At 44.1% G+C, this 24,085-nt stretch overlaps 1 protein-coding gene across 1 annotated transcript in view; it reads right to left on the bottom strand.

The window, feature by feature from the left end:
- The window catches only part of LOC135514214 (homeobox protein cut-like 2), a 128,486-nt gene that overhangs the window by 54,700 nt on the left and 49,701 nt on the right, over positions 1 to 24,085 (bottom strand). The window contains 2 exon segments of the mRNA XM_064937530.1: positions 13,867 to 13,914; positions 15,029 to 15,139. Coding sequence (XP_064793602.1) covers positions 13,867 to 13,914; positions 15,029 to 15,139 — 159 coding nt within the window.

Below are 24,085 nucleotides of genomic sequence, written 5' to 3' on the forward strand. Positions count from 1 at the left end.
TTACAAATTGGAGGTCTTGGGTCAAACATTTCGGGCAGTCTTCCACAAGCTTCCCACAATAAATTGGGTAAATTTTGGCCCATTCCTCCTGACATAGCTGGTGTAATTGAGTCAGGTTTGTCGGCCTCCTTCCTTGCACACGCTTTTTCAGTTCTGCCCACACATTTACTATAGGATTGAGGTCAGGGCTTTGTGATGGCCACTCCAATACCTTGACTTTGTTGTCCTTAAGCCATTTTGCCACAACTTTGGAAGTATGCTTGGGGTCATTGTCCATTTGGAAGACCCATTTGCGACGAAGCTCTAACTTCCTGACTGATGTCTTGAGATATTGCTTCAGTATATTCACATAATTGTCCCTCCTCATAATGCCATCTTTTTTTATGAAGTGCACCAGTCCCTCCTGCACCCCCACAACCTGATGCTGCCACCCTGTGCTTCACGGTTGGAATGGTGTTCTTCGGCTTGCAAGCCTCCCCCCATTTCTTCCAAACATAATGACGGTCATTATGGCCAAATAGTTCTAATTTTGTTTCATCAGACCAGAGGACATTTTTCCAAAAAGTACAATCTTTGTCCCCATGTGCAGTTGCAAACCGTAGTCTGAATTTTTTGTGCGGTTTTGGAGCAGTGGCTTCTTCCTTGCTGAGTGGCCTTTCAGGTTATGTCGATATAGGACTCATTTTACTGTGGATATAGATACTTTTGCACCTGTTTCCTCCAGCATCTTCACAAGGTCCTTTGCTGTTGTTCTGGGATTGATTTGCACTTTTCGCACCAAAGTACGTTCATCTCTAGGAGACAGAACGCATCTCCTTCCTGAGCGGATTGACGGCTGCGTGGTCCCATGGTGTTTCCTTGCATACTATTGTTTGTACAGATGAATGTGGCACCTTCAGGCATTTGGAAATTGCTCCCAAGGATGAACCAGACTTGAAGACTTGAAGAGGTGTTGGCTGATTTCTTTTGATTTTCCCATGATGTCAAGCAAAGAGGTATTGTTTTTTAAGGTTAAGCCTTCGAAATACATCCACAGGTACACCTCCAATTGACTCAAATGATGTCAATTAGCCTATCAGAAGCGTCTAAAGCCACTACATAATTTAATGGAATTTTCCAAGCTGTTTACTGGCAGAGTCAACTTAGTGTATGTAAACTTCTGACCCATCTTTTGAGATCTCTTTTGTTCGAGGCATGGTTCATATCAGGCAATGCTTCTTGTGAATAGCAAACTCAAATTTGGTGAGTGTTTTTTATAGGGCAGGGCATCTCTCACCAACATTTCCAATCTCGTCTCATTGATTGGACTCCAGGTTAACTGACTCCTGACTCCAATTAGCTTTTGGAGAAGTCATTAGCCTAGGGGTTCACATACTTTTTACAACCTACACTGTGAATGTTTAAATGATGTATTCAATATAGACAAGACAAAAATACAATAATTTGTGTGTTATTAGTGTAAGCACACTGTGTTTGTCTACTGTTGTGACTTAGATGAAGATCAGATCAAATTTGATGATCAGTTTATGCAGAAATCCAGGTAATTCCAAAGGGTTGACATACCTTTTCTTGCCACTGTATATATACTGTAAATCATTGGTTGGAGCACATAACAAGGCATGTTCCATGTTGCAGGCAGGCAGACAGACAGACAGTGTGGGCAAGCCAGGCCTACAGGCACGATCCCACTGCTGGGAGCCATTCCAGCTCTATATTGGAGCATGTTAAATTACATATTTAAACACGACACCCTGGGAGGGCATTTTTTTTACTGCTCTCACCCCATTACTCATTTGTAATAACCTTTAAGGATTTTTGATGTCATACATATTTTACAGAGAGATATCACTCATTTTCACAGTGAGCATGGAGCTCTGTGGGCCTGTCAATGACAGATCCCTGTTAGATCTGTGAAGGTGTGCCGTCATACACTATAATTAGAACGAGGTAAGGACAAAGAGTAATATTCACAAGGTGCGTGTGCGCGTGTGTGTGTGTGCGCGTGTGCGAATGTGTGTACGTGCACCCTTAGAGTGTTTATCAATACTATATACTGAAGAAAATTGGATGACACTTTAATAGAAAACAATTATATAGTGCAGTGCTTTCAGAGGTGAGCCAACATTCTCCCAAAAACCAGCTTGCAGAAAAAAAGTGGAGTAACTGTCATAACAGTACATAAAGCCTTTTAGGAGGTGACCTGATGACCATTTAGAGACTCGAGAGTCCAGTTTGTGGCAGTGTAAATCAGCAACCCGGTGAGCAAGTTTTCTCTTTCTCCTCCTCCCCCCTGTCTCTGTGAGAGAGCTAGCCCAGACCCGCACTGCACTCCCTCCTGTCTCTGTGAGAGAGCTGGCCCGGATCCGCACTGCACTCCCCCCTGTCTCTGTGAGAGAGCTGGCCCGGATCCGCACTGCACTCCCCCCTGTCTCTGTGAGAGAGCTGGCCCAGACCCGCACTGCACTCCCCCCTGTCTCTGTGAGAGAGCTGGCCCAGACCCGCACTGCACTCCCTCCTGTCTCTGTGAGAGAGCTGGCCCGGATCCGCACTGCACTCCCCCCTGTCTCTGTGAGAGAGCTGGCCCGGACCCGCACTGCACTCCCCCGGTCTCTGTGAGAGAGCTGGCCCGGACCTGCACTGCACTCCCCCCTGTCTCTGTGAGAGAGCTGGCCCGGACCCGCACTGCACTCCCCCCTGTCTCTGTGAGAGAGCTGGCCCGGACCCGCACTGCACTCCCCCCTGTCTCTGTGAGAGAGCTGGCCCGGACCCGCACTGCACTCCCCCCTGTCTTTGTGAGAGATCTGGCCCGGACCCGCACTGCACTCCCTCCTGATTGGGACTTCCTCCATGACCGCTGGATGCCAGCCTAAAGCCCATGCACCCCGGTGCCAAGGCTGTTCTAAAAACAAATAATCTGTTTGGTTAATGTACACTCGTTGACCTCCCCTGCCAGGAGTTTGATTTCCTCATGATTGTAATGAGCATCTATCCTGTCTGATCCCTCATGTTACAGGTCCAGGTTGGTTTAGATTTGGGGTTAATGTTGGGGTTCTAGTTGAACATACATGACACATGATGGGATGAGTGTTACACTGAAAATAAGGAAAGATCAAGTCTCACTGAAAAAATACCAAGCTACAGAAGCTAGAAGTTTTATCATATTGTTCAAAATGAGTTTCAAATATGAGCGTAATTAAGCAATAAGGCACAAGGAGGTGTGGTATATGGCCAATATACCACGGCTAAGGGCTGTTCTTAAGCACGACACAACACGGAGTGTTGGCCATATACCACAAACCTCCGAGGTGCGTTATTGCTATTATAAACTAGTTACCAATGTAATTAGAGCGGTAATAATAAATGTTTTGTCATACTCGTGGTATGTTCCACGGCTGTCAGCCAATCAGCATTCAGAAGCTCGAACCACACAGTTTATAATGAAAAATATACACGGTTTAGCCTACAGGAGATCCATTTTGAATTGAATCTCATAAAGCAACCTTTCAGAATGCTTTAGATCAGCGTTTCATGACTGCGCTCCTACTGTTACGTAAGCCTCTATACGCTCAGAGTGTAGGACAACTCCACCCGGGGAATAAATGAAGCAACCTGGCACACGGCTGCAGACACTGTGATTTGGGCAGTTTCTCACACAGGATATCATAGCTCTGCAACGCTAGCTAGCCCCACTGCCATTTCAGGCTCTGCCTCATTAGAGAAAGAGGAAGCATCTTCAATGAGTGAAAAAACAGACTTTACAAAATACTTTATAAGGGAAGACTGGAGGAATAGAAGAGCACATTTGCCCAATGCCCACAGTCTCATGGGCTTGCTGTGACAGTACTAGCGGCACTGCTACAGATGGCTTCAGGATGCAAACACTGCACACACACACATGCATAGGCATAAGTATGGTATCCAAGGCCAGGCATGCCAGGAAGTGTCTGTGGAGATGAGTGTCACCATACATCCCCCAGGCTGGGGTCTCCAGCCCCGTCCAACAGGGGCACCAGCAGATGACCTACTCACAATGCCTGCAATTACCCCCAACCCCCCCCCCCCTCCCTATGCTTCACAACAGACAACAGGGACAATAATGAAAAAGAAAAGAGAGAGGGCAGATTGAGAATGTGTATGTGAGTGGGTGTGCATACGTGTGTGTCTGAGCATGTGATAAAGGGAGTCTGTAGAAGCCTGCTCTTGGACACGGGTTAAATTGAGTTCATTTATTAGTGATAAACAATTAATAAAACAGATACATCACATAATCCTCCAGCACCAACATCTGTCCTTCATGTGTCTCGCGAGACAACACGCGGGCACACACAACAACAGGCAAGCACGCAATCCCATACTCATGCATGCACCCACGCAAATGACACAACCACGTATTCAACACATCATTCCAGTTAAACAGACTGAGTGGTACACATACACCACACCAGATCAAGCCACACACTGAATCAGTTAAAAACCAGAGAGATGTGTTATAACGCAACTCTGTGTCCCGAGTGAATAACCTGGTCCATCTGTAAAGAGTGACACACGGCCAAGCCCCCTGTTCGTACCAGTGTGTCCCTCTCCATTCAGATCCAGCTGACGCCTCTAGTCCTCCATCTCTCTCCCTGTGTCAGTGGCAGGGCCCCAACATCAGCAGCTGTTCCCCTTGGCTGTCCCAGCAGCCCCTCTCCAGGCTGGGCCCATCATGCTGAAGGAATGGGAACTCTCACACTACTCCACGGAGACCCAATTAAAAGGGACGGAACTCGGACGGAATCATAGGGAGATGCAGAGTTGCTACTTTAATTGAAGATCTCTCGCTCTCTCGCTCTCTCCCTCTCTCTCACTCTCTCTCTCCCTCTCTCTCTCTCTCTCTCTATCTCCCTCCCTCTCTCTCCCTCTCACTCTCCCTTTCTCTCCCTCTCTCTCTCTCCCTCTCTCTCTCTCTCCCTCTCTCCCTCTCCCTCTCCCTCTCTCTCTCCCTCTCTCTCTCTGTCTCTCTCTCCCTCCCTCTCTCTCTCTCCCCCGCTCCCCCTCTCTCTCTCTCTCTCTCTCTGTTTCTCTCAGGCCACCATCGCCACTTTACTCCTCTCTCATGAGAGGAAAGAAGGGAAGAGACACGCAGGCGAAAGCTGTTTGTGGGAAAGGCAAATAGCTCTGTGGTGCCCGGGTTTGGCTGCACAAGGGGAGATATAATTTAGGACAATGTATTTTATTGAAGAAAGTAACTAGAAATAATGAATTTAGACTGTACCGTATGGAGAGGGAAAAAACCTTTCCCCTTAAACTATACATGAGCTAAAACTATGGGTTGCTTCTCTTTCTTTCCTCTTTATGCACATTGCTCTTCCTCTGCAGGAGAGTTCCTTGCTTTAATATAACCACATGTTAATTAGTATTGTAGTTAATCCGTTATTGAAGAGACCCAAACTGTCAGGTCACATTATAAACAATCGGTCCAATGGTAGTGCGTGTGACATTTTGAGCTGCTATCTCTCCTAGCTAAATGTTCCCTAGGTACTAATTGGCCTACTTTACGCTGTCTTTCTTTGAATTGCTAGTTTTTTATAGTTTGGGATATTGGCCCTGACAAGCGTCATCCTACACTGTATGTGCAAAACTCCACATTTTCTGTACAGGGACAGCAAAAAAAATTAATAAATGATTTAACCCTTTGAATTATATCAGTTAATTAAAGTACCTTCATGGGATATTAAACATAATTTGAAAGGAGAATAAAAGTTCAAACACTTAGCTAGCAGCAAAGTGAGCGTAACTTTTCTCTCCTTTGCATTATTTAAGATGGGCTCCATCATTTTATCAATCTATCGATCTCCCACCAGAAAGATGAAAATTGAAAAATAATGAGGCCGATGAATGCTGTGTAAAGAACATCAATGTATGAAATGTAATTATCTGTGCTGGAAAGAGAGAGAGAGAAAGGGGGCTGCTGTTTTCTAAAACAAAAAGAGAGCAAAAAAAGTAGCAGTTAATATTTTTCCCTCTCTGCATATTTTAATTACCAGATCAATCATAACTACATACAGCGGTGCTTTCACAAGAGAGGAGAAAATTGCAAGTCTAAATGAAAAACAATAGATTTACTTTAAAGGCTTGGCTTCTTTTGAAGTCTAAATAAAAATTTCAGGTACCTTTAGGAGAGCCTTCTTCTGAAAGTTATGATATTTAATTAGTGGGTTTAGATTCTACTGAAAATAAACTTCACAGCCCAACACAATGTGAAATGAAAACTGGAGGATCCAGACAAGAGGGAATTAAAATCTCACCACACAGGAGGACTTTGTCTTCTGACAGGAGCCCATGTTCCAAATGTGACTCTGCACTGCAACTGGTTTCATCTCCAGCTGTGTCTCTGTGGTAGACGTAAGAAGACATTCTCTCCGTCTCTAACTGGTTCTGTTTCTGTGACTGACTGGGTCTGAGGCTCAGTGGTTGTTTGGCGAAAATCACAGCATCACAATGTGGAATTGGTGGAGCAGCTCCCCGTTCCGCCTTTTCCTCCTCACATGGGTTTTCCTGGTTGTACGAACGCTGATGTTTATTTCTCCTGGCATGTCCTCGCCGGCGCAGAGCCACCGATTTCACACATTTTTATTGGCTAATTTGACTGTGCTCTTGCCAGGAGCTGAGAGGATGCCAGCCAGGAGTCAGAGCATCCCAAGAACCCGGCTGCTTTACTCTGCTCTGATCTCAGACTGGGGTGCTTGGGGGAGCCTAACGCCTGTCTCATAACAAGTCAGTTGACTTCAAATATGTCAAGATTTTGGCAATTATCTACTTCCCCAGAACTCTGTATAGCATTTTATGTCTCTGTGTCCAGTATGAACGAAGTCTGAGGTAATTTTGCAAGCCAACGCTAACTAGCGTTAGCGCAATGACTGGAAGTCTATGTGTATCTGCTACAGTAGCATGCTAGTTAGGAGTTGAGAGGAGTGAGTGTTTCAGAGATCACCTGTTTGTCAAATGGGTAGGTAAGGGAATGTGAGGGAATGTGAGTGGCTGGCTGTTATGGTGGTAGGAGATTAACAGGGAGAGGATGTACGGGCAGTCTGAGGCCCTGTAAGAGCAGCACAGCACAGACACCTCTGTGTGCGTCCATCCTCAAACATGGCTAACATTTGCACAGTATCGTTACTCAGGCGTGGCGTCTCCGGGGTCAGAGGTTTGTGCTGTCAGGACTATAGAAATTAAACCCAGCACTGCAGAGCAGAATGTGCTGAAACTCATCAATTCCACATGGCTAGAGAGGAAAGTAGCTATTTATAACATCAGCCCCTTCTCTCTCTATACCTGGTGTGAATCCTTATATCTAAACACGCTGCAATAATGATGAATATCACCAACAGGGATGCGCAGACACGGCATCTGTCAGTATAGGAAAACAAACACGCCATCATATCACAACCGCATCCTCAAGCACAACCCTGAGAGGTGTAATGAGAATAACACTGGGAGGTGTAATGAGACTAAAGCTGAGAGGTGTAATGAGACTAACACTGAGAGGTGTAATGAGACTAACACTGAGAGGTGTAATGAGACTAACACTGAGAGGTGTAATGAGACTAACACTGGGAGGTGTAATGAGACTAAAGCTGAGAGGTGTAATGAGACTAACACTGAGAGGTGTAATGAGACTAACACTGAGAGGTGTAATGAGACTAACACTGAGAGGTGTAATGAGACTATCACTGGGAGGTGTAATGAGACTAACACTGAGAGGTGTAATGAGACTAACATTGGGAGGTGTAATGAGACTAACACTGAGAGGTGTAATGAGACTAAAGCTGAGAGGTGTAATGAGACTAACACTGAGAGGTGTAATGAGACAAACACTGGGAGGTGTAATGAGACTAACACTGAGAGGTGTAATGAGACTAACACTGGGAGGTGTAATGAGACTATCACTGGGAGGTGTAATGAGACTATCACTGGGAGGTGTAATGAGACTAACATTGGGAGGTGTAATGAGATTAACACTGAGAGGTGTAATGAGACTAACATTGGGAGGTGTAATGAGACTAACACTGGGAGGTGTAATGAGACTAACACTGAGAGGTGTAATGAGACTAACACTGAGAGGTGTAATGAGACTAACACTGAGAGGTGTAATGAGACTAACACTGGGAGGTGTAATGAGACTAACACTGAGAGGTGTAATGAGACTAACACTGGGAGGTGTAATGAGACTAACACTGAGAGGTGTAATGAGACTAACACTGGGAGGTGTAATGAGACTAACACTGAGAGGTGTAATGAGACTAACACTGGGAGGTGTAATGAGACTAACACTGGGAGGCTGATGGAGGAGGATGGATTCAAACACAACTGAATCAAATCATCAGTCAAGAAAGAAGAAGATAAGTCAGAGAGAGTCATATCTAAAACTCTGTGCTTTGGGTCTTCTTCTGTGGCATGTCCCACACGACTCCCTAGGTCTCTGTGTATGGACTTTTGAATTAGCAGAGCTGCAACACTAATTATTACCAGTGTCAAAGGAAGCAGAAGAAAGAGATGACTGCTTCCACAGAACAGACTGCATGGGCCGAGGGACATTATATTCTAACCCAGTAATTCATGCTTGGAAAAATAAATGAGATTCGACTGAACCTCTTAACCAATACGTGTTTTCTTACTCTACTGGCTACTGTAACTATATTAATGACATTCAAATGCAGAGAAAATAACTCCACAAGGCAGAAGCATGACAAGTACAATACAGTATGTTCTTAATGGGAGCACTACTGCTGCATCAGGTGAGTGGAGGGCTGTGTGTGGCGCGTCACTGGAGATGAGAGGTGGGAGGTCATGTTAAATATGAGCTCCTATTGGTGCTTCGAGCCACACCCTCTCTCCACTAGACATGGGCGGAGGGTGTCTCTAGTTTACATGGCTCCTGCAGCCCATTATATTCCCAACAATCGGCCCGAGGTGCGATGTGTGCTGTTCATACCTAATGGCCTGGAGTTCCTGTATGGACCTAGGCTGGCTGGCTGGATGCTCAATGAGCCTGAGACAGACAGACAGCAGAGGTAGGCGGAGACCGCATTAGAACCACCTCGTGAGCCCAGTACGAGCTCTTGGTGAAAATGGACATGGTAGGGTGTGACAGATCCAGCCAGACAGGGGAGTTGGAATGGGTCGCATCCAGAGATATCTCTCCTACCGTACCTCATTGCATTGTTCTGGAGATTAAATTGTGTTGTTGAATTTTGTGAAGGGGTGGTTATCGCTACCACATTGTGTTTTACTGGACAAAGTCACACTTTCAACACTGTGCCAACCTCACCGTTAAAGACACCTACCATGAGATGAGGACTCTACTAACCAACCCAACCCCACCGACCCATCCGATCATCTGACCAGCCTATCTGCACCTTATATCCAGACACTTTTGTTCATGACGAAGATCGGTCTTCATTGAGCTGTTTAAGCGGGAGCATCGCTGCTGCATTTCACAAACGGCGCAGTCCCTCATCTATGAAAGTGCCATAGAGCCCCTCAGACAATTAGGCAGGGAAAAGCTTTACGACCGTTAGCCGCAGCGCCGCGTCGCTCTCGCCACCGGCAGCACAGCCAGGAGCGCTGGCTCGGGCAGAAAGGTAATTATAGAGCCTCTCGTAATGACATGGAGGAAGCTTGCGTCATAACACGCACAGATTTTTTTTTTATCACAGCGCCATAATTAATTATCATCCTTTACTCTTTGATTCATTCCACTATTCATAACATATTTATACATTCAAGACGAATGATCATTTCCTTCAGGAATTCATCAAAAAGAGGAAGGACTGGTCTCCTCTCGATGGATGATCAAAGAGTGTGTGTCTGAGTCTCTACCTGGCTAGCAGCAGTGCTGCCCGCTCTGCTCTGTATGGGTTCAGGTTCTGGGTTCAGGTTCTGGGTTCAGGCTCTGGGCTCAGGGTTTATGTGCAGGTCTGCAACAGGAGGCTGATAGACCGGTGTCTCTGCAGGACATCGGTCTCATATCGCCTGATAGACCGGTGTCTCTGAAGGACATCGGTCTCATATCGCCTGATAGACCGGTGTCTCTGAAGGACATCGGTCTCATATCGCCTGATAGACCGGTGTCTCTGAAGGACATCGGTCTCATATCGCCTGAAAGACCGGTGTCTCTGAAGGACATCGGTCTCATATCGCCTGATAGACCGGTGTCTCTGAAGGACTTCGGTCTCATATCGCCTGATAGACCGGTGTCTCTGCAGGACATCGGTCTCATATCGCCTGATAGACCGGTGTCTCTGAAGGACATCGGTCTCATATCGCCTGATAGACCGGTGTCTCTGAAGGACATCGGTCTCATATCGCCTGATAGACCGGTGTCTCTGAAGGACATCGGTCTCATATCGCCTGATAGACCGGTGTCTCTGCAGGACATCGGTCTCATATCGCCTGATAGACCGGTGTCTCTGCAGACGTCTGAAGTACCTATATGCCTTGATTGGAAAGGTATTGAAATTCACATTCATAACATGGTAATTAATGGTGCTTGGATAAAAACACATGTGTAACATGATAAGCAGATATGAATTCCTAGATTCCTAATAGAGATGGCTTTATGAACGGCTGTCATTTCTTCACCACTTACCAGTAAAACCCTTGATGTCGGTGTAGCACCTACCCGGGTGATCAAGTTGCCAATATACACCTGTACAGAATTCTACCAATATATCTGCTATTGACTAGAAGAGATTTAGGATTATCTCCTCTCTGTAAGAGCACTACATTGCATAGCCTACTCCTTACTCCTAGAGAATGATCAACATTTACTCCACATATCATCACCACAACCTCAGGGTAAGAGATGGCACAGTTAGAAAACAGGTGTCGCCCATCCAACCCTCAGTCGGCATTGCGTTAATAGCTGTTTGATGTTTTGACGTCTAGTCAGCTCGATTGTACCTTTCTGGCTGATAATGAGGGCCAATAATGATTCCTGAGCTCGAGGGGTTAATGGTATGTAACCGGCAGAGAAGCTAATTACACGTTACAAACTATTTATCAGATTCTCCATCTGCGCAAAGCAAGCACCACAACTCTCATTGTGCATGCTAAATTACTCCTCGGATTATTGTAAAGCAAGTTTCCTTAATTAGGGTCTTGGGCTGCTGTTTTCTTACTCTGAGTTACCAAACGACATCAAGAGAAGAGGGGAAAATTTGATGACTGGTTCATTTGGGCCTGACATCCCCAACAATTCAAAGCCAGTATCTACAGTGTCTTGTATCTACAGTATCTAGCTGTATGAAGAAGAACATAGCCTCACAGGAATCCACAGGCAACGGATTCCAGAATTCCATCACAGTTTTTTGTTGAGAAGGTGAGTCTTATGGGGGATTTACACTCTAAAATGAGAGCGAGGTGTAAATTGCATCTTGGATCCCATGTAGGCTTGGTGGAGACTGCAATACCGTATAGTCAGATGGCAAGGGAATGTTGTGTGAAAGTTGTGTGAGCGGCACATGGCGCTAAACGAGGCTCAGGCCCAGTTCAACAGGCCTCTCTCTCCTGCGATCGGTTATTTGAGAAATAACTCATATCCCCCAGCCCCAAAGGTGTGCCGGAGACCATGGAGACACGTACCATCTCATCTGTCTCTGCAGTACATTTTATTAAAATTACCTTCATTATAAGACAGTGTTCATTATAAAACCAAAAACGCTGGTCTCCCAGGGCCCAGTGGATTAATAAGGACAGCGGTGTATTTTAAGCCGTAAACTCAGCTCCTCACTGTCCTTAATCTCCTTCCCACTTCACAAGGCCAAATTAACACCTCTCCCAAGCTCTGACGGGACCTCATTAGCAAACTTCCAGGGAAAGAAAGAAAAGAGGAACGAAGGAGAAGAAGGAGGGAAGCGACCAATGACAGCCACCAGCTCTGGGATTAACCCTTTCTGGTGCTTCAGCTCTGAGAAAACTAGGTCGCCGTCGACGTGTTTCTAATCAGTCGCCTGGTTAACGATAATTAGAAGACGAGATCGGACGAGGGATGAGAGAGAAAGTAGGAGGGGTACATTGAAATGAAACAGAAAAGAAATAGAGCCTGTCATGTCGCAAACACTTCAAAGGGAGAAACTTCTCTTTTAAAAGTGCCATGATGAGGGTCCAAATACCAAAAGGGACTCCTCTGGGCCACAGCCCCGGGCGAGGAGGGGGGAGCAGATCTCTCAAATATAGACACACACACACGCTTGTGACTCATACACCACCTGTTCGGTGCAGCTGTAGAGGAGCTTTAGTGTATCCCAAAACACACAGCCAAACAAGCTCCTGCAATTACAAGTCCTATTTACTGTGCTTCTCACATGAAGCAGCAGGTATAACTCCCACAGCTTTACTCGCAGGCCTGGCAGATTACTGGTGGGTAAAGTTCACAAGCCTCCACAAGCTGTTTGACATTAAGCAGGAAGGTCAAAGTGTATCAGAAAACACCAGGGGTTTTATTTATGATGATGCATACTTTTTCTGGCAAAAAATGTCCCTTCTGAAAATAGCTGAGAATGACTGTATATACAGTAAGTAGCTAGTACATTTTACTTTAAAATCTGCACTTTGATGAGAGTTATCCAAAGTAGAAGTGCAGACCTTTCAGTGTTTCTGCATTCAAAATTAGTGCCCCCACATCATAGCATTTCTACCAAACATACTTTCAATAATCTGTCCGTGTAATTTATAAAGGTGATTTAGCTCTGTCTGAGTTCAACATCATTCTAAAGGTTCTTTAGTCATTTGTGCCAGTGAGGTAGCCAAACCTGCCCGCTTAGGTTTGGCTACCTGGCTTATGACGTGTTCATATGTGCTATCTGGGGGCAAGGGAGCTTTGGGGACCCAAACCCCAAAACTGTATTATACAATGGGAAGAATGTCCTTTTAAAAAGTCACTAGAGTTGGCTGTTTCATAGTCGTTCTACAACCCCCCCCCCCCCCTACAAACACTTCTAGTGGAAGCATTGATACCTTTCTTCCTTCAAAACAGAGGCCTCCTTAATTATCAGCTACCTACTTTATTTACTTACCAAACATCTTTGCTCCCAGTTGTTAAACATCAATAGTGCTCAAATGAATCCCCTAGGTTCATGTTAGCACAATAAAGATACATCAGGGCACATTAGATACAGTATTTTGATGTCTCTGCATTTGCAGTTACAGTCATTTAATTGACATTGGCACCAACCTCGCATATCAGCAATGACTTCAGACAAAACAGACGGTCATTTTGGCCTAGATAATTACAAACCACTTAAAAAAACACGTAGACTATGATCACACATGAGGACCAGAAAATCCATGCAGAGTGTTATCATATTTTGTGACTCAGCTTTCAGGTTAGTTGAGGAGAGAGAGGTAGACTGGAAACATTATTTGCGGTATCACTTCAATATGCCTCTGCTTTGTGGACCATAACGTAGCTCACAAATGTGATTTATGACCTTGGTTTAATGGCTAGAGCAGAGCCTTGGTAGGTATCAGATGACTTTTTCAATATGGCCACGTCAGAGAGGGCACTGAGAATGCACAATCCAAAACAGGAAATGAGGGCTTGTCTCAGGGAAGAGAATATGAGTAGCCAGATATCTGATCATCTAATGGCAGATAGAGAGCTACTCCACTTTGACAGAGACGATACCAGTCAATAAGGATCAGATGAAGTGTAACATGAAAACGGGGTCCTTACACATGAATTTCTATCCCGGACCCACCCTATCATCCATCCAAGGCCACAGTTTCATGTGCTGAGTTGTTTTGTGTCAGAATGTAGTGGTCAAGTTTCTCTAAATCACGTCAAAGCCCCACTGGCAACACATGGACAAGGAGAAGTAGACTCACCTGAGCTTGGAAACTCTTGAGGACAGGAGCCACCATCTCCCGGACTTCCTGAATAACAGACAAACAGAACAAACGCTTACCATTTTTGAGACATTAGAAGCCAATTGCCCTGGTGAGGACCGGGAAAGACAACTACTGCACTTTGTATTGTAATTTGTCTCAATAGCATTGAACATGCTTATACTTGTTATGGACCATTTTAACGAACAACTGCCAAATGTCTAACGAACACCTGTCAAATGTCTAACGGACAACTGTCAAATGTCTAATGGACAACTGTCAAATGTCTAATGGACAACTGTCAAATGTCTAATGGACAACTGTCAAATGTCTAGTGGACAACTGTCAAATGTCTAGTGGACAACTGTCAAATGTCTAGTGGACAACTGTCAAATGTCTAATGGACAACTGTCAAATGTCTAATGGACAACTGTCAAATGTCTAATGGACAACTGTCAAATGTCTAATGGACAACTGTCAAATGTCAAATGCTGTTTGATCCCAGATGTATTTTACTTTAGCACAAATTCCAGCAGAAGAAGCAACATCTCTGGTTTGGGCTGAAGTGTGAGGGAGGGAGGAAGATGAGGAGGGAGGGAGGTGTTATAAATTGGGAAAAGCTGAGGAGTTTGAGTGAGAGTCTGTAAGTGGGGATTTCCAGCTTGTACAAACTCCAGCCGCTCCCTTCCTCCTGGCTCTCAGTTAGCCCCCGGTAAGGAGATTGGTCTGCCTGTGGTGACAGCCTGATCCTGCCTTCTGCACCTGTACTATACTGACAAGATTACAGCACAGTCTCACACAGGGATAGGGGCTCAGTAGTCTGACTGGGAGAACCCAGGAACCCTGACCTTAAACAACACCTAGCTATAGGCCACAGGGTCTCAATTAAACCTTAGCAGACCTGGAGGAGGGGGGTGGGGTAATGACTGACTTGTCCCAAGCATTGTGCGCCAATGATATACACTAAAGCAGATTTGAAAAATAAATACAAAGTTACAGGCACATATTTTAGGTAAGCGGGGCTCAAACACTGCCAGAGACTGAGAAAGTCAGTCTGCCTAGTAGAGCGGAGACGAGCCGAATGACACGCAGAACTCATGGCAGGGTTGAGAGAAGGCACGGGGTTGGAGGGTGAAAGGGGCAGGGGGGGGGGGGCACTCACCTCCGGAACATTTCTCTTGAACTCCCGGCTCAGCTCCACCAGGTGCTTGTGGGAGTGCTCGCTCTCTTCCTGTCGCCCCGCCAGCTCAGACGCTATTGAGTTTAGCTCCCTCTATAAACACAGACAAAGAGAGAGAGTTAGAAAAAGAGAGGCAGAGAGAGACAGCACTTAGAGAGGCTGCCAACAGTCATACAGTGCAGCTTAAAGTTGACATAAATAAAAATACACTGCTGAATATTAACAATGTAATCCTTCATGATCTTATAGCGGTAATACTTACTGCAAGCCCTGGCCCATAAATAATTAAGCCAAAATAAATCCAATGCCTACAGTAGCTGAAAGCCTTTTAGATAATCAGTATTTGAAATAATCAATACGCTTGCAACAACCATGGAACTCCAGTGAGAGAGAGTGGGGAGAGAGAGAGAGAGTGACGAGAGAGAGAGAGAGAGAGAGAGAGAGAGAGAGAGAGAGAGAGAGAGTGACGAGAGAGAGAGACGAGAGAGAGAGAGAGAGAGTGGAGAAAGAGAGAGAGAGAGAGAGAGAGTGTGGAGAAAGAGAGAGGAGAGAACAAGGAAAAACAAGGCAGAGTCACGTGGGAAGGACCCAATATCCTGACAAATACCCTTATAAACAAATACAGAGCTTCCTGGAGAAACGAGGAGCTGATTTCAAGCCCAGACAAGATTCAAACACAAAGCACTGTCCGTTCTTTCTGCCACAATAAACACAGATAACAGTGAAGCCTCTTCCTTATTCAAATCTCTCTCCCACTGCCTTCCTACATCTTTACATTGATGTCAGGTAGGGCTGGGACGGTCATGGAAGTTTAGACGACAGTTAAAGCCAGCCATAATAACCATTTGAATAGCACTTTGGATTTGAAATTATAATGACTATGGAGGTTAAAGTGCAGACTGTCAGCTTTAATTTTAGGGTATTTTCATCCTTATCGGGTGAACTGTTTCGAAATTACAGCACTTTTTGTACATAGTCCACCCATTTTAGGGGACCAAAATTATTGGGACAGATTCACTTACACTACATAAAAGTATGTGGACACCTCTTCAAATGAGTGGATTTGGCTATTTCAGCCACACCCATTGTTGACAGATGTATAAAATTGAGCACACCGCCATGCAGTCTCAATAGACAAACATTGGCAGTAGAATGGCCCGTACTGAAGAGCTTAGTGACTTTCAATGTGGCACTGTCATAGGATGCCACCTTTCCAACAAGTCAGTTTGTCAAATTTCTGCCCTGCTGGAGTTGCCCTGTTCAACTGTAAGTGCTGTTTTTGTGAAGTGGAAACATCTAGGAGCAACAATGGCTCTGCCGCAAAGTGGTAGGCCACACAAGCTCACAGAACGGGTCCGCCGAGTGCTGAAACGGTTGTCCTCAACCGAGTTACAAACTGCCTCTGGAAGCAACGCCAGCACAATAACTGTTCATCGGGAGCTTCATGTAATGGGTTTCCATGGCCGAGCAGCCGCACACAAGCCTAACATCACCATGCACAATGCCAAGCCTCGGCTGGAGTGGTATAAAGTTTGTTCTAATTGGACTAGGGAGCAGTGGAAACGCATTCTCTGGAGTGATGAATCATGCTTAACCTTCTGGCAGTCCAGGGGAAGTATGGGGAAGGCCCTTTCCTGTTTCTACCATGACAATGCCCCTGTGCACAAAGCAAGGTCCATACAGAAATGGTTTGTTGAGATCGGTGTGGAAGAATTTGACTGGCCTGCACAGAGCCCTGACCTCAACCCCATCGAAAACCATACTTTGGGATATATTGGAACGCCAACATCGAGCTATGGCTAATTGCCCAACATCAGTGCCCGACCTCACTAATGCTCTTGTGTGGAAGCAAGTCCCCACAGCAATGTTCCAACATCTAGTTGAAAGCCTTCCCAGGAGGGTGGTTATAGCAGCAAAGGGGGGACCAACTCCATATTAATGTCCATGATTTTGGAATGAGATGTTTAACTTTTGGCCATGTAGTGTATACAGTATGTGTATTAAAGTAGTCAGTTTAGTATTTGGTCTCATATTCCTAGCGCGGCATGATTACATCAAGTCTGTGATTCCACAAACTTGTTGGATGCATTTGCTGTTTGTTTTGGTGGTGTTTAAGAAAATGTAGTGCCCAATTGAAATGAATGGTAAATAATGTATTGTGTCATTTTGGAGTAGATTGTATTGTAAATAAGAATAGAATATGTTTCTAAACACCATGGATGCAACCATGATTACGGATAGACCAACATGAATCGTGAACAATTACACAAATATCATACCCTGTTAATCTCTCACCATTACAATAACAGGGGAGGTTAGCATATTTTGGGGGTATGCTGTTATGCCTCTGTAACTTTCTCACTCATTATTACTCACGGTTTATTCAGGATTATCCGTAATCATTCTAGCATCCACATTAACGTAGAAGTGTTTAGAAACATATTCTATTCTTATTTACAATAAAAGTGACTCCAACATGGTAATCCAAAGTGATTGGAGTAGAGAGCCAAAACAACAACATCATTGTCATGGCCTCTCAACTGACATTAAGAGAAAACAACTTGAAATCAAATCTTATTTGTCACAATCACCGTATACAACAGGTGTAGTACGCACAGTGAAATGCTGAATACAAGCCCTTAACCAACAATGCCGTTAAGAAAAAAAGTTGAAGTATTTACTCAAATAATCTGGAAGAAAAAGAAACCAAATAATTAAGGAGCAACAATAAAATAACAGTAGTGAGGCTATATACAGGGAGTATTGGTACAGAGTCAATGTGCGGGCACGGGTTAGTCGAGGTAATTGAGGTAATATGTAGGTAGAGGTAAGGTGACTATGCATAGATAATAAACAGAGAGTAGCAGCAGTGTAGAAGGGGGGGGGGCAATGCAAATAGTCTGGGTAGCCATTTGATTAACTGTTCAGGAGTCTTATAACTTGGGGGGTAGAAGCTGTTAAGAAGCCTTTTGGACCTAGACTTGGCGCTCCGGTAACGCTTGACATGCAGTAGCAGAGAGAACAGTCTATGACATGGGTGGCTGGAGTCTTTGACAATTTTTAGGGCCTTCCTCTGACACCGCCTGGTATAGAGGTACTGGACGGCAGGAAGCTTGGCCCCAGTGATGTACTGGGCCGTACACACTACCCTCTGTAGTATCCTGCGGTCAGAGGCCGAGCAGTTGCCATACCAGGCAGTGATGCAACCAGTCAGGATGTTCTCGGTGGTGCAGCTGTAGAACGTTTTCAGGATTTGAGGATCCATGCCAAATCTTTTCAGTCTCCTGAGGGGGAATAGGCTTTGTTGTGCCCTCTTCACAACTGTCTTAGTGTGTTTGGACCATGATAGTTTGTTGTTGATGTGGACACCAAGGAACTTGAAGCTCTCAATCTGCTCCACTACAGCCCCGTCAATGAGAATGGGGGCATGCTCTGTTCTCCTTTTTCTGTAGTCCACAATCATCTCCTTTGTCTTGATCACATTGAGTTAGAGGTTGTTATCCTGGCACCACACGACCAGGTCTCTGACTTCCTCCCTATAGGCTGTCTCATTGTTGTCGGTGATCAGGCCTACCACTACTGTGTCGTCTGCAAACTTAATGATGGTGTTGGAGTCATGCCTGGCCATTCAATCATGGGTGAACAGGGAGTACAGGAGGGGACTGAGCACGCACCCCTGAGGTTGAGGATCAGCGTGGCAGATGTGTTGTTGCCTACCCTTACCACCTGGGGGCAGTCCATCAGCTAGTCCAGGATCCAGTTTCAGAGGGAGGTGTTTAGTCCCAGGAACCTTAGCTTAGTGATGAGCTTTGAGGGCACTATGGTGTTGAACGCTGAATTGTATTCAATGAATAACATTCTCACATAGGTGTTCCTTTTGTCCAGGTGTGAAAGGGCAGTGTGGAGTGCAACAGAGATTGCATCATCTGTGGATCTGTTGGAGCGGTATGTTAATGCCAGGTTATGAGTGGTTATTTTATCTTCATGACGATCTTCATCCATAACCGTCGGTGCAAATTTTGTCACTAAAATGTTCCCCATTAGCAGGTAGCCTAACGGTTCAGAGCATTGGCCCAGTAGCCGAAAGGTTGCTGGTTCAAATCCCAGAGCCGAAAAGGTGGAAAAATCTGCCGTTCTGCCCTTGAGCAATGCAGTTAATCCCCAACAATAACTCTCTGGAAAAAGTTGATTAAGGCAGCCCCCTGCACCTCTAATTCAGAGGGGTTGGATTAAATGCAGAAGACACATTTTGGTTGAATGCATTCAGTTGGGCCACTGACCGGGTATCCCCTTTCCCTAGTGTAACAATTCATATTGTTTGAATATATGATATCAAATAGATCCTTCAATACCTGGTGATACAGTACTTGCATGTTGTTAGAACTAAAACTCCACCCTATCAACATCCAAAGCGATTTATACTAGCCTCACCATACCACATGCCATCCACAAATTCAACTGATCAATCATCCAATTTCCAGCTCCAACAAAAACCCACATCTCAAATCTTCCAAGAGTACAAATCTCCACTGAGGCAAACACCGTTTGTCCCTCTTCAATCCCATCTCTTTTCCTCTCCTCTTGGACTGGTTTTATTTGATGAAGGTATTCCCTTGTAACTGCTGGCATACAATATAAAACTGGAGTGGGGGATTCAATTACCACAGTGAATTTATATATGCTGGAAAATTCAATTGACTGTGTTTTAATTAATCTCCAGTCTTACTTAAAGGCAATTTAATAAATTATCACGAGCCAAAAAAGAGAGTGAAAACCTAGGGATAAAACTCCAGTTCCATATCTGAAACATTTAACTTATTCTACTTATTCCCAGTGAAGGCATTTTAACCCTTCAATTTGATCACATCTTGATGTAATTAGATTCCTGTATTGGTCCTTGAAAAGAGGCCATCTTTCTCTCTCCAAAACCAGCGACAGAATGCTCCCATTGACGAGTCGTATTTGATATCCCTTGGTGACAATTATGCCTTTGTTCAAAACAGTCCTTTGCCTCAGGACTTTCTCCAAGAGTCCGAATGGATTACACCCCCCTTGGCCCATCCCTTTCTAACGTAACTACAGGGCCTTCAGAAAGCAGTCATACCCCTTGACGTATTCCACATTTTGTTGTGTTACAAGCTGAATACAAAATGGATTAAATATATTTTTTTCATCCATCAACACACTATTACCCCATAGTGACTAAGTGAAAACAAGTTTTTAGAAACGTCTGTAAATTTATTGAAAATTAAATACAATAATATTTCATTTACAGTACATACAGTAAGTATTCAACCCCCTGAGTCAATACATGTTAGAATCACCTTTGGCAGTGATTACAGCTGAGAGTCTTTCCGGGTAAGTCTCCAAGATCTTAGCACACCTGGATTTCACAATATTTGCACATTATTATTTGTAAAATTCATCAAGCTCTGTCAAGTTGGTTGTTGATCATTACCAGACAATATTTATATTTGGCTTTGTGTTTTAGGTCATTGTCCTGCTGAAAGGTGAATTTGTTTCCCAGTTTCTGTTGGGAAGCAGGCTGAACCAGGTTTTCCTCTAGGATTTTGCCTGTGCTTAGCTATATTCCGTTTATTTTTATCCAAAAAAAACTCCATAGTCCTTGCCAATGACAAGCATACCCATAACATGATGCAGCCACCACCATGCTTGAAAATATGGAGAGTGGTACTCAGTGATGTGTTGTGTTGGATTTGTCCCAAACATAACACTTTGTATTTAGGACATAAAGTTAATTTCTATGCCACATTTTTTGCAGTTTTACTTTAGTGATTATTGCAAACAGAATGCATGTTTTGGAATATTTTTATTCTGTACAGACTTCCTTCTTTTCACTATGCTATTTAGGTTAGTTTTGTGGAGTAACTACAATGTTGTTGATCCATCCTCAGTTTTCTCCTGTCACAGCCCTTAAACTCTGTAACTGTTTTAAAGTCACCATTGGCCTCATGGTGAAATCCTTGAGTAGTTTCCTTCCTCTCCGACAACTGAGTTAGGAAGGACACATGCATCTTTATAGTGACTGGGTGTATTGATACACCATCCAAAGTGTAATTAATAACTTCATCATGCTCAAAGTGATATTCAATGTCTGTTTTTGTATTTTTACCCATCTACCAATAAGTGCCCTTCTTTGCGAAGTATTGGAAAACCTCCCTGATCTTTGTGGTTGAATCTGTTTGAAATTCACTGCTCGACTTCGGGACCTTACAGATTATTGTATATGTGGGGTACAGAGATGAGGCAGTCATTCAAAAATCATGTTAAACACTATTATTGCACAAAGAGTGAGTCCGTGCAACTTATTATGAAACTTGTTATTAAGCAAATGTTTACTCCTGAACTTATTTAGTCTTGCCATATCAAAGGGGTTGAATATTTATTGACTAAAGATATTTCAGCTTTTCATTTTTTAAATAAAATGTTAAATAATTCTAAGAACATAATTCCACTTCGACATGGGGTATTGTGTGTAAGCCAGTGACACAAAATATCAATTTAATCCAATTTAAGTGCAGCCTGTAATGCAACAAAATATGGAAAAAGTCAAGGGGCGTGAATACTTTTAAGAGGCAGATTGGAGATTGGGAATCCTGATGTTTACGGCAAAACCAAAGCATTGTATTTTAAGAAACATATTCCTATTTGTTTCCCTACTGCCTGCACTCCTACAAACTTAGTCACTGTTCGTCAGTCAGCTTTTCTACCACATCTAGAATTGGATTTTTCTGAGATTTGGGACTTGGCTGTGAGGAGTGGGCTAACCTCCAACAGATTCAAGCAGCTCTAGACCACCAGCTAATTTGTCTGAGAGAGAATCCTGGTAGAAGTGGCTTTGTGTGGATTATAGTGCTGATTCTGAATTGCCCAGTGCTTTGCTTCATTGACAAAGAGGCTGTAAAGTAAAGCAAATCATATTGATGCCTCATTTAGTCAATTTGACAACAATTTCTGGTCCTGCTTCACATGAACAGTCCAACAACATATGTATAGTATTTACATGGTAGTTATGTGGGTAATTTGTAAGTAGAGTGTATAGTACAGTGTTTGCAGTATGCTCAAAGTCCTCTCCATGTTAACTAATTGCAAAAGTGGAAGCATCAGTCTACAGTGTTGGACAAGGAATGTAACACTTCTAAAAACGTATCAAATGGCATCATAGCAGAGCATTTCTTTTGATTGCATCCTACATATACCAGTGAGGGAACAGACTTCCGTTTCCATTCAGTTGTAAGTGACTTCAGCAATGAGAACAGTGAATACTCCCATGGGAGTAAAACAACAATAGCTAGTTCCCTGGCCTTTCTGAAAAGGCTGGGCAACAACACATCAAATAAAACCTGGTGTCTGTCCACTTTCTTGAAGGGAACTGAAGCAGAACATTTTGTGTGCCTGTTTGGTTTTCTTGAAGAGACGGATGATGGAGCAACTCTAAAACATAGTGTACTTCAAGTCTCTTCCAGATTTTCACCGCACTAATCAAATCTGATCCATTCCAACTTGAGCTTTGGGCAACTTTGAGATCTCTGATAAGATTCACTTATCCATCTCCATGATGCTAAGCTTATATCTGCATGGAGAATCCAAAACAACAACAACACACACAAATCTAGAGGTCCTATACTCCTGATTGCCTACATTGAAAATAGGGGGAGTAAGCAAGTTCCATTCCCTAGGCAGAGAAGAATTTCCCAGTAATCGTTTGACAGGTTTTAAAAAAGGCGATCGGGACCGAATTTTCAGTATGTGGCAGTCGGGTCAATACCGAGCTCCTGTCATTAAGCCTCTGCCAGTCAAACATCCAGCCGTAATTGATGAGTTTCCTCTGGGGAGGGCGGAGCTGTCGCTGGGGTGGGGAGGTGTAGGGAGGGGGTGTATTTGGAGGAGGAGGGGGGGGGGGGTAAGGGGGATGCTGAGCAGGCCGGTCCTGAGGGAGGGAGTGATGGGGAGGCCCAGGCTGGGCCCTGCTGAGAACAGCGTCTGTGGAGGAGCCATCACATGTCTTGACAGACAGCCAGTCACACAGCATTGAGCGGGTCAGGTATTTATGCATATGTGTGTTGTGTTGCAGAAAAGACTGCAGGGAGTGGTCTCATTGGACCCAACGGAGGGAGAGGATAAACAAGACAAGAGAAATGTTGGGTAATGGTGATAACAAAGCAGTGGAGAGATGATCTCCGGAATATAATGTGTTTGGTACTAGAATATATCGACAATGTTATGAAACAAATCCCTATTGGACCATTGCCAGCATTGATGTTAGCCATTAGAAATAGTATGAATATTTATTAACGCTTGTTAGTCCATCAATCCCACTCCAAATCATTTACATCCACTGACGTTAGTCTATAAACACAGTCGATACACAAAATACATACAACAACAGTAACGACAGTAAAAATGTGAAGCTACTATATTGTAGAACAGCAGTCTACATTTGACATTGATTCATTAAAGCTACTCCTCTTGATTACGTCTGTGGTTGTACGCAGTTTTTTGGCCTTCCACAAAGACAAAACATGGTGGAAGATTTTGACAACTGGTAAAAAAATGACTACGATATATAAGTTAGACTGAGCTTGGGCTTGGACAGCACAAATTAAATAGGAAAAGAATCGGGCAGGGAGGAAAGAGGGGAAAATGCAAATGGAGATATTCTTTTTCTTTTTGTATCCCATCTAATTGCAATCATAGGCAGATGTCTGAAAGTGCGACAGTATCAGCAGAATTGCTGCTGAGAGCACAGAATCTTTGTCTAAAAATAATCAGACATTCTGTGTGCTGCTGTTTGTTATAATGGTAATCGATGCTGGAGGCTTTGAATTCCATCAATTTATAGATCCACTCTGTTCTGCCTGGTGACTTTACTACATCACAACCCCCACTGCATACGCACACCAAGAGAGAATCAAGCACACACATACACACACTGCATGCAAGCTCACACACAAAAGAGCACACACACAAACACAGACACATGCACACAGTGGTCGTAGCAAGGCAGCACAGGGGCCA

Source organism: Oncorhynchus masou, chromosome 25, assembly GCF_036934945.1.
Source record: "Oncorhynchus masou masou isolate Uvic2021 chromosome 25, UVic_Omas_1.1, whole genome shotgun sequence".
Lineage (NCBI taxonomy): Eukaryota > Metazoa > Chordata > Actinopteri > Salmoniformes > Salmonidae > Oncorhynchus > Oncorhynchus masou.